Source organism: Heteronotia binoei, chromosome 7 (assembly GCF_032191835.1).
Source record: "Heteronotia binoei isolate CCM8104 ecotype False Entrance Well chromosome 7, APGP_CSIRO_Hbin_v1, whole genome shotgun sequence".
Classification (NCBI taxonomy): Eukaryota; Metazoa; Chordata; class Lepidosauria; order Squamata; family Gekkonidae; genus Heteronotia; species Heteronotia binoei.
The window spans coordinates 85,600,430-85,612,707 of NC_083229.1; the positions used below are offsets into that span (position 1 = coordinate 85,600,430).

General features: G+C 40.8%; 1 protein-coding gene across 1 annotated transcript in view; it reads right to left on the reverse strand.

The window, feature by feature from the left end:
• Positions 1–12,278, reverse strand: part of LAMA1 (laminin subunit alpha 1) — a 167,779-nt gene that overhangs the window by 108,151 nt on the left and 47,350 nt on the right. Inside the window, exons 10-12 of the mRNA XM_060243976.1 lie at positions 5,118–5,278; positions 2,762–2,902; positions 200–370 (exon numbers count right to left, since the gene is read on the reverse strand). Coding sequence (XP_060099959.1) covers positions 200–370; positions 2,762–2,902; positions 5,118–5,278 — 473 coding nt within the window. The remainder of the gene's footprint in view (positions 1–199; positions 371–2,761; positions 2,903–5,117; positions 5,279–12,278) is intronic.

A 12,278-nucleotide genomic window follows, 5' to 3' on the forward strand; every position in this document is an offset into this window, starting at 1 on the left:
GTAACATGATTTGTGGTAAATAAGAGGAACAGGTAGATTGATGAATAATAATGCTTACATCACTGACTGAGCAGAAATCCAAGGATAATTTACAGCAGATTTTTATAATCTTGACATATGTTCATAGTACTGTACACATGAAATATACAGGATTATAAAGAAATAAATTGTAGATAAAATGTTACACAGTGATGCTCACTTTATTTCCAAGATACGGCTGAGGTGCAGACCAGTAATAAGGAGATTTAAGAAATTTTGTAGCTGCTATGTTATTAATACTTATTTGGTGAGGTCCATCAAACTGCTCTTGAGGCTGCACAGTTTTTGAGGTATATGGAGAAGTCACTGTCCATCCTCCCATAGAAGACACCTGAAAGAAAGGACATTATTTAACTGATTAAGAAAGCTAATTAATAAACAAAATGCACAGATAGAAGGGTCGAGGCAGTGGCAATGGTGACTTGAGTGCTGGTGAGTTGTCTGTTTATAGAATGTTTTTATTGTTATTGTATTTTGTTGTTTTATCATATGTTGTACTCCACCCTTAGCTCTAAGGGGAATGGGCGGAATAAAAATATACTAAAATAAATAAATAAATAGAAGAGTATTTTCCCTCTGCATAAATTATTATATTGAATTCTGATATGGACCACAGAGTATGGATCAAAAAATGCCCACAACTGAGCCAGGAACAGATAGGAGGTTATTTTCCTACGAACCAGAAAGAAGTACAAGGTTTGCAAAAAAAAAAAAATCTGAAATATATAAAAATAGTACACTGAGGCTAAAATCCCCATAATAACAGAAGCAACATCTGTAGCTTTAGAAATGGATGCCCATTGAGATCTTGTGAGACTATATTTTGAGATCTTGATGTCCAGTTTTGGGGTCGTGTGGCAACAGCGGCAAAAATTTTGCTGAACCTTTGTTCTCTCAGCCACAGGTAGTAGAGATGGGAGCCGGATTGTATGGAGATACCAAAACAGCTGTGCAAAGGGCCCAGCCTCCTCCTCTAATACATTCCCTGAAGGAGAGTGTACTTGCTGGCGTCAGGTCCAGCTGTAGCCATCAAGTGAATCACTACCATGCAACTTGCATGATTCAGTCAGTCCTGGCAGTAGCCACTGCAAAACTCACCCAGGTGATTCACTATCACAAGACTCACCAGGCCACAGCACAGGTCACCACAAACTCGCCCAAGAGACTCACTACTGTGCATCTTGTACAATTAACCCAGGCCTAACAGCAGCCACTGAGTGATTCCCTGCAACACAATTTACCCACAACTCACCCAAGCAACTCACTGCTGCGCAACTTGGCTGGGTAGTAGAAGCGATAACCATGCAGTTCACTCATGGTGACTTGTCATCATGCAACTTGGCTAGGCCCTGGGAAGAGCCATTACAGAATTTACCCAAGCTACTACATGGCTTTTAGAACTTAGTCAAACTTTTCTTGGGGAGAGGCTGCTGCAGAGAGGGAACAGAGAGACAAAGACTGCGGAGGAGATAAAAGTAGCTTGGTTGATGGATGAGGACAAGAGGCAGCAAGGAGAGGGGGGAGTCCATGGGCACTTTCAGGAGTAAGAAAAAAGGAAATAGTGTGGGGAGGGGGATGCAGAGAAAAATGAGATGCTGTCTGCAAGTCCTGTTGGGTCCTCCACTTGAATATACGTCCAAGAAGTAGCAATGTTAGTCCTCTGCAGCATAATCAGACAGAATTCCAGTTGCACTAACAAAATTTCTTGCAGCAGAAAACATTTTAAGTTCATCATATGTGTTATAAAGAAAGGTCTGATGCACAAAAGCTTATGTAAGAATACATTTTGTTAGTCTACACACATAATTTGTAACCAATCCAAATTCACTTTCTCTAAAGTTAACCATGAACGATAATTTCATTATATTAATTGTATAGTAGCTCTATCAGCCACGAGCATATCAGCGAATGTTTGCTTGGATTACAATATTTCACTCTTAAAGCAAAAGCAATTTCTTCCTGGGACATCTCCTGACACTGTGAGCCTTTGGATTCAGCTTCACCCTGAGCTACAGGCATTACATGCCTATTTTAACTGTTTTGAATGGAATAGTTTATGCAAAGGAAAACTAGAGAAGAGGTGGCCAAACTTGCTTAATGTAAGAGCCACAAAGAATAAACATCAGATGGTTGAGAGAAGGAAGGAAGGAAGGAAGGAAGGAAGGAAGGAAGGAAGGAAGGAAGGAAGGAAGGAAGGAAGGAAGGAAGGAAGGAAGGAAGGAAGGAAGGAAGGAAGGAAGGAAGGAAGGAAGGAAGGGGGGAGGGGGGAAATAGATGGGGGAAGGAGAACTGGAAAGAAAGCAGCTTTCACTTTAAATGCATTCTCCAAGATTCCAGCTGGCTTGGCTTAGAGTAATGATTTTAAAGAGATAAATGCTTCTCCAAGCCGACCAACAAGGTGGTGGGAGCTTCAAGACCTGCACAATATGTGTGAAAGAACCACATGTTGCTCCCAAGCCACAGTTTGGGCACCCGTGGCCTAGAGGAATAAAGAAAAGAAAGATATATAACATGTTTGTGGGGATGGCCTGTAGAAAATTGATGGAAGTGCTAGGTCATATCTTTTTTTTTTTTTGCATTGTTTTCCTAACTTTTCTAATCCTTGTCCTATTGCATCATTTATTAGATAACTTATGCTGTTCTACATCATGTGATCTGCCTTCAGTCTCAATGATAAAGGCAATTTGTAAATAAAATCAATGCGATGTCAGCAGGATTTTACCTGACTGATAGGCCATGGAAGGCTTTCACAGACATCAGAAACCCCAAAGCAGAAACATTCAGTACAACCCTGGGGATTTCTTTCTTGAAAATTGTAGAATCCTGGCTTGCAACGGTCACAGTTTTCTCCTTCTACATTTTCCTGTTGAAAACATATTTTTTGTTTATGGTCACCATATTGAATAACCAGTGTACACTACACATTAGAAGGTGTCTTCACATAACATGTTTGAGGAGAACACAAGCTGTCATCTTCACCATCTTTTTAGCTATCAATATTATACATGCTCAGCATTCCCATTTACAGTATAATATAATAAAACTGCAATACCACTAATACTGAAAATGCTAAGAATTAAAACACATAATAAGCTTCTTCAGACTTTCATGCATGCATTCACTAAATAAGCACAGAAGGGAGTGAGTGCTTTTATTGGTTATGACCCCCATTGGTCATACACTCAAACAATCATCTACAGTAAACCCTTATGTGAATATAAAAGTCAGGGTCACTATCATGTGAAGCACTTGTAGATAGGGGCTTGCAGAGGTTTAGCAGAATATGCAACAGCTGGGGGTAGAGCTAGCAGACATATTCTCAACTCCACTCTATTCACATCCAGCCAAGGTACAGAACTGAAGACAAAGCAGATTAAAAAGACTGTTTACTAGGGATGGGCACAAACTGGCTCACAAACTAAAGTTCGTGATGAATTCTGGCCAGTTCATGGTTCACAAAGTGAAGTTCCACAAACTTTCAAGCTGTTTGTGGTGGTTTGTGAACAGATACATTTCCTGACAGACCCTCTCTGAAATGTGTATCAACTTCAAAGCAAGATAATTTGGACGGCATGTAGAGGAGCATTCAGAAGGAGATCCTCTGATGTCTCTAGAAAGGAACAAGATCTGTTCTATACATTCCCAAACCTGCAACTGTCAAAATGACCACCTGTCATTTCCCCAGAAAGCACTTTCCTGTGGGGGCTGTAACTTGGACCCTGTAAATCCAATCCTCACCAAACTTGGAAGGCAGGTAGAGGAGAGTCAACCAGAGATCTCCTCTGAGTTTGGTGTTTCTAGAATGCCAGGGGGCCATTCTATCAGGTCACAAACCTCACCTGCTAAAAGTTCATGATGGTTCATGGTTTATGAACCAAGCATGCCACAAACCATGAACTGAACTACATTTCCTCAGATTATGCCCATCCCTACTGTTCACTAACAACTACAAGACTTTTATCATCCTGTCTTTTCCAAAACCCATATTAAAATCCATCAGTTTCTGATACATTTATTACCCACTGGAATAATTTTGAATAGTTTCATAAAATCACAGTGTGCATTTTAATTGGTCTAACAAAAACACAAAAAGTATTGTGTTCAATTGAATTACATGTTTCAGCCTTCATCTGACAGTTCTGTGTTTTAATTTAGAACTGGGTAAAAAGGAAGATTCACAAGCTTGATGGAATCAAAAGAAAGTCAGTTTATTTTCTACTTATTTAGACAATTTATCTGGCTCATCTCCAGAGACCTGACCAAGGAGACTAACAAGTAAAAACAAAATGATAAAATCATAAAGAAACATTGTTTTCGATAGACTTAAATAGGCTTAAAGAGGTTAAACTGCTTAAGACTGTGCTGACAAATTATCAATACTAAAAAGGAAGCCATTTATAATAAGCCATTGTAAACAAGCTAGGTACATAAAAACAGCATAAAACAACAGTGAGGAACCCAAAATGAAATTCATAAAACAGTCCTGAGCTCATTAAAAAAGCTTTAGAAAGAATGGATCCATCAGCTAAAGATCTGGATAAAAAGGACTGTTTTGGCCTGGTACTCAAAGGACAATACGGTAGATGCAAGGTGAAACTCAAGTGGAAGGGAAGTTCTCTTTTGGAGGGGGGGGAGGGCAAGGAGAGCAAGCTTCTAGCTTTCAAAATTGGAGAGTTAAGCAGAAAAGGAAAAAGTGAAGATTTCCACTGCTGTCATCAGTTCCAGCTACATTATTTTCCTCAGTTTTATAGCACAGTCAATTTCAGTGGGCTTAAACCAGAGTAACTCTGCAGAGGACTGCCGCGTTAACTGCTTTAATAATATTTCTTAGTCACCCCATTCCAACTCTAATCATATTTACAATCTTGCTCACATACTTTGCTGTGAAAGCTGTGAAAGATATGCCATTATTCTTAATTTAATCTCCATCCACAGAGGCTCCACTTAAGCCCCAATTAATTGCTAGTCACAGGACGGGATGTCTGCCACGAATAAAGTACTTTTCCTTATTAAATTCATTTACAAATCCCACTTCAAATTTCACAATAAATCAAACAGAGAATCTACTGTACACTTACTTTGCAAAGGCAAGGTTCTGTGCATGGGTCATCATTAATGCTGCCAACCAGGCTACAGTTGCATTGCACACAATTTGGATAACCCTTGTAGCCAAAGGCACAATGATCACATTTTTCTCCTGCATAACCTTCTTTGCACTGGCACTGACCAGGGTGAGCACCTTGAAAAGTTAAAGAAGAAAAAAGAATGAACAGTTAAGGGGAGTGGGGTGGAATCAAGAGCACATACCAGGCTTATGTCAAGTCTGGGTCCCAAGGGATTAACATCAGTCCTGCCAGGGCTAGAGAAGAAAGCATTATCAAACATGTCAAGGTGCTGAATAGTGCAAAAAAAAAAAAAATCACTGGCAAATCTAGACTTGGCCCACTTCTCCATACTATGTAACAGGACTTCTCAGGCCCAGACAGAACAGGAAACATGTAACCTTTTATAAGAAAATACTGTGATATTTGAGTCTAGTGCAACAATGCAAAAAGAATTGCAAAGTAATATCCCAACCTAATCAGTAACCAAAGTTTCTGAGTTCTCTTGAACTATTAATCAGGTTGAGCATTCCATATAAAAAAAGAGTTTCAGAGCATAATGGAAAAGCTCCAGTTCTGTACAGTAGCAGTATTAACATGAAGTACAGAAATTGCTGCAGACTTAATTTGAAACAGCATGGTACTGGAGTAATCCAGGTTCAAATCCTCACTTACCTTGTAACCTATTCAGTGATGTTTTGACCACCTGTCATTTCCCCAGAAAGCACTTTCCTGTGGGGGGGGGGGGAAGGCCACCACTATCAGAACCAGCAAATTGCTTATCTCTTTACCTGGCTAAAAGAAAGCTCTCCGCACAATAACCTCCAATTTCTCTTCCAGTTCACATCCCATTAGTGTATATCTGAAATACGGTTCCCTACACCCAAGTGTATCACCTTACACGTACTTACAGCTAATACCACTTGGAGTTCTGCTGGGTTTCACAGTTTAGACAAATACCTGAAGGGGTTTTTTGTTTCAGTTTTCAGCATTTTGAGTAACTTGAAGCCCTGTATAAACATGACCACTTACTGCTAACCTCACATAAGAACATAAGAGAAGCCATGTTGGATCAGGCCAATGGCCCATCCAGTCCAATACTCTGTGTCACACAGTGGCATATATATATACACACACACACACTGTGGCTAATAGCCACTGATGGACCTCTTCTCCATATTTTTCTCCAATCCCCTCTTGAAACTGGCTATGCTTGTAGCCACCACCACCTCCTGTGGCAATGAATTCCACATGTTAATCACCCTTTGGGTGAAGAAGTACTTCCTTTTATCTGTTTTAACCTGACTGCTCAGCAATTTTATCGAATGCCCATGAGTTCTTGTATTGTGAGAAAGGGAGAAAACTACTTCTCTCTCTGCCCTCTCCATCCCATGCATAATCTTGTGAACCTCTATCACATCACCCCGCAGTCGACATTTCTCCAAGCTAAAGAGCCCCAAGAGTTTTAACCTTTCTTCATAGGGAAAGTGTTTCAAATCTTTAATCATTCTAGTTGCCCTTTTCTGCACTTTTTCCAATGCTATAATATCCTTTTTGAGGTGCGGTGGCCAGAATTGTACACAGTATTCCAAATGAGACTGCACCATCAATTTATGGTATTATGATACTGGCTGATTTGTTTTCAGTTCCCTTACTAATAATTCCCAGCATGGCGTTGGCCTTTTTTATTGCAATCACACACTGTCTTGACATTTTCAGTGAGTAATCTACAACGACCCCAAGATCTCTCTCTTGGTCAGTCTCTGCTGGTTCATAATCCATCAACTTGTATTTGTAGCTGGGATTCTTGGCCCCAATGTGCATTACTTTGCACTTGGCCACATTGAACCTCATCTGCCACGTGGACACCCACTCACCCAGCCTCAACAGATCCCTTTGGAGTGCCTCATAATCCTCTCTGGTTCTCACCACCCTGAGCAATTTAGTGTCATCTGCAAACTTTTTTTTTTTTTTGATTTTTTAAATTTTATTGTTTTAAAAACCCCACATGTGAAACCCCAGTGCATAAAATTACAATAGTTACTCAAGTTAAACATTAATAAATATCAGAAAGAAGAACATCAACCTAACATTCATATAGTGAATACAAGAAAAGTAAAGCGATACAGTTTACAACGATATCAAATCAAATCAAATCAGCTAAACATTCATCATTTGCATAAATGGACTCCAAATCTCATTAAAACGACACATTTGTCTACGACCAGAAAACGATATTTTTTCAAAAGCTGCAAGTTTCAATAAGTCATCTTCCCAAAGAAGAATTGAAATTACACCATTTTGTTTCCAGTGTTTAAGAATTTGGCGTTTTGCTATCAACAGAGCCCTTCCTAACCATAATTTTTGCCCCTTCTTTAATTTCCATTCTTTCGGAAAAAAGTTTAATATTAAGTGACTATCTTGCCATGGTAGTTGACGTTTAATTGTATCCTTTATTTTCAATAACACCTGTTGCCAAAAATTCTGAATCACCTCACAGTTAAATAGCATATGTGTGAGATTCGCCTCTCTGCTCTTACATCTCCAACACTCTGCTGAGGATAGCATTGCTCTCTTAAACATACGAAGTGGGGTCCAATAGACTCTATGCAGTACTTTCTGTTGTATAGTTATCAACCTGATGTCCAGAGTGGACTTCCTAATTTTATTACAACAATCTTCCCATTGGTCCAAGTTCACGTGACATTGAACCTCTAGATTCCATTTTTGATTTAGTGCAGATAGGTCAGGTATTGTAATCTCCTTCAGTATATTATACAACACTAAATTGGATTTCTTCTGCTCAAATGCCTCAGACAGTTGACCAAACAATGGCGGGCACTGTGATGCCGCCAACGCATCAGGCCCGAACACAGTTCGCAAGGCTTGTTTTATTTGCATAAAATTCCACTGATATAATGGTAAAGATGTTATTTGAGTTGGAAGTTCATAGTGTGCAATAAACTCATCCTCTTGATTTTTTAACTGATCCAAAGAAACAATACCGGCGTGTCATCTGCAAACTTAGCCACTTCACTGCTTACTCCCAACTCCAAATCATTTATGAACAAGTTAAAGAGCATGGGACCCAGTACTGAGCCCTGTGGCACCCCACTGCTTACCGTCCTCCACTGAGAAGACTGCCCATTTATACTCACACTCTGCTTCCTATTAATTAGCTGGTTTTTGATCCACAAGAGGACCTGTCCTTTTTCTCCATGACTCTCGAGCTTAATAAGGAGCCTTTGATGAGGAAATTTATCAAAAACTTTCTGGAAGTCAAGGTAAACAACATCTATTGGGTCTCCTTTGTCCACATGTTTGTTCACCCCCTCAAAGAACTGTAACAACTTAATGAGTCAAGATCTTCCCTTACAGAACCCATGCTGAGTCTTCCTCAATAACTTGTGTTCATCAATGTGCTTACTCATTCTGTCCTTGATAATGGTTTCCACCAACTTTCGCGGTATTGAAGTCAGACTGACTGGCCTGTAATTTCCTGGATCTCCTCTGGAACCTTTTTTAAAGATGGGGGTGACATTTGCTACCTTCCAGTCCTCAGGAACGGAGGCAGATTTCAATGAAAGATTACAGATTTTTGTCAGGAGATCCACAAGTTCAACTTTGAGTTCTTTCAGAACTCTTGGATGTATGCCATCCGCACCTGGTGACTTATTAGTTTTTAATTCGTCAATCAGTTGTAGGACCTCCTCTCTTGTCACATCAATCTAACTCAGGTCTTTCAATACCCCTTCCAAAATTAGTGGTTCTGGAGGGGGCAAACACTTCTCATCTTCCACAGTGGAGGCAAAAAAATGCATTCCGCTTCTCAGCCATTTCCCTATCCTCCTTCAGTAATCTTTTGACCCCTTGGTCATCCAAGGGCCCCACTGCCTCCCTGGCTGGTTTCCTGCTTCTAATATATTTGAAGAAATTTTTTATTGTTAATCTTTATGTTTTTTGCAATATGCTCCTCATAGTCCCTTTTTGCCTGCCAGATCATAGTCTTGTATTTGATTTGCCACAGCCTGAACTAGCTTTCCACCGCTTAAAGGAGTCCTTCTTACCATTTACAGCTTCCATTACTTTGTTTGTTAACCATGCAGGCCTTTTCTTATACCTGTTGTGCCTTTCCTAACTTGTGGTATATATTTTGTCTGAGCTTCTAAAACTATAGTTTTAAATAGCCTCCAAGCTTCCCCAAGGGTTTTGACTGTATTTACCTTTCCTTTCAGTTTCCTCTTCACATGCCTCCTCATCTCAGAGAATTTACGCCTTTTAAAGTTAAACGTGGTTGTGCTGGTCTTTTGGGCAACTCCCTATTTATACAAATGGTGAAATCAATAACATTATGGTCACTGCTCCCAAGCGCTGAGATCACTTTTACATCTCTCACCAAGTCTTGGGCATTACTTAGGACCAAATCCAGGATCGCCCCACCCCTGGTAGGTTCTGTGACCCTCTGCTCCATAGCACAGTCATTGAGAGCATCTAAAAACTCAATCTCTTTCTCTCGACCTGAACACATATTGACCCAATCAATCTGCGGGTAGTTAAAATCACCTATTACAACACAGTTTTTACGTTTAGCCACTATCTTTAATCGTCCTCTATCTTTTTATTTGGTGGGCAATAACAAACACCCATAGTTAAATTTCCTTTTGGGCCCTCTATTTCAACCCAAAGCATTTCTAGAAGGCAATCTAATTATTTGACCTCAGTCTTACTGAACTGTATACCCACTCTGACATACAGAGCCACCCCACCTCCAACCCTTCCCCTTCCTATCCTTCCGATATAACTTATATCGAGGATTCACCACGTCCCACTGATTCTACTCATTCCACCAAGCTTCTGAAATTCCCACGTCTATGTTTTCTCCCAACACTAAACATTCCAACTCACCAATTTTACTTTTGACACTTCTAGCATTTGTATACAAACATCTATAATTTCCCAGGCAAGTTAGGCCCGTAACCTTCCTCCTGCTGCCTCGAGACTTTTGCAGACCCTTCATACTGTTTGTCACCATCTCAGTGGACAACTCTGATCCATTACCCAGTAAAAAAGTAACAACTAACCCTTCATCTCTTTGAGATGAGTCCTCCTGAACCAGAGACATTTCATCTCCTGTCGGCTTTCCCCCAAGATTTAGTTTAAAAACTGCTCTGCCACCTTTTTGATTTTAAGTGCCAACAGCTTAGTTCCATCTGGGGATAAGTAGAAACCGTCTCTTTTGTACAGCTCCCGCTTGTTCCAGAAAGCATCCCAGTGCCTAACAAACTTAAACCCTTCCTCCCTACACCATCGTCTCATCCACACATTGAGACTTCTAATTTGTGCCTGTCTCTCTAGCCCTGCACGTGGAACAGGTAGCACTTCTGAGAAGCCTACCTTGAAGGTCCTGGCCTTAAGTCTCCTGCCTAGCAGCCTAAATTTTTCCTCCAGGACCTCATGACTTCATTTCCCCACATTGTTGGTGCCAACATGCACCACGACCACTGGCTCCTCCCCAGCACTGTCTATCAGCCTATCTACTACACGCGTAATGTCCGCTACCTTCGCACCAGGCAGGCAAGTCACCATATGGTCAGTACGTGGTTTTGCCACCCAGCTGTCGAATCACCAACTACCAAGACACCCCCCCCCTCTCCCTGCCCAGGGATGGTTCCTTGGCGCGAAAGGATACCCGATCACCAACTGAAGAAGAGGTCCCTACTGAGGGCGCATTCCCCTTATCCTCAGCACAGTGTCCTGTTCCCTCTCGACCCTCATGCTCCCTGGCAGCAACAGGGCTGCCACATTCAGAGTGGGGCTCATCTAATACATCCCCAAGAGTCTTCTTCGAGTGCCTAACTGACTGTCTCTGCTTCTCCAGGTCAATCATCTCGGCCTCAAGGGTACGAACTCATTCCCTGAGGACCAGGAGCTCCTCGCATCAAGAACACATCCAAGACTTCTGTCCTGTGGGCAGATAGTCATACATGTGACACAGTGCAAAACACTGGAAAGCCCCCACCCTCCTGCTGGCATTCTACCTTCATGATAGCTTTTTAAAAATAAATCCTGTTTGTTTATGTGGCTCCCCTTCTGGAGGGTCAACTTACCTTATTGGGAACACAAGGAAAATAGGGGTGACATGGTAGAGGTTTACAAAATTATGCATGGGATAGAGAAGGAAGAGAAAGAAATACACTTCTCCCTTTCTCAAAATACAAGAACTCATGGGCACTCAATGAACTTGATGAGCAGCAGGTTAAGAAAAGATAAAAGGAATTACTTCTTCACTCAAAGAGTAATTAACATGTGGAATTCACTGTCGCAGGAGGTGGTGGCAGCTACAAGCATAGACAGCTTCAAGAGGATATTGGATAAACATATGAAGCAGAAGTCCATCAGTGGATATTAGTCACAAGGTATAGATGGAATACATTTACAAGAAATGTCTATGTCTATTCCCTGCCCTTTAGCTACCTTTCAAACAAAGTGGTCTAGCCTCAGAAGTCTTCACTTGAGGTACTTTAAAAAATGTTTTTGGAAGTCCAGAAGCATAATACCTACTAGGCACCATGCTTTTTGATACTTTAAAAATCTCTACTTAGTGAGGCAGAACCTCCTTTCACACAAATCATAGCAGTTTCTCTTCAGCAAGGCTTGTTTTTCTATAAATTTAAATAATTCTAACTTTAACGATACTTTACATCAATTTGCTCAACACAGACATTAAGCAAGTTACTTCATCACTCTGGATCCTCTTTTTAATAAATTGGTATTATATTGAAGATGAAGATTTTGGATTTATATCCCGCCCTATACTCTGAATCACAGAGTGGTCACAATCTCCTCTACCTTCCCCTCACCCCACAACAAACACTCTGTAAGGTAGGTGGGGCTGAGAGTGCTTTTACAGCAGCTGCCCTTTCAAGGACAGCCTCTATGAAAGCTATGGCTGACCCAAGGCTATCTCAGCAGGTGCAAGTGGAGGAGTGGGGAATCAAACCAGGTTCTACCAGATAAGAGTCCACGCACTTAACCACTACACCAAACTGGCTCTCTTGGTTCCTTAGTGTGCTATAATCTCAGGTATGTAACGACAGTGAAAGTCTAATTGTGTCTGAATTGGCCTTAACTTTCAGT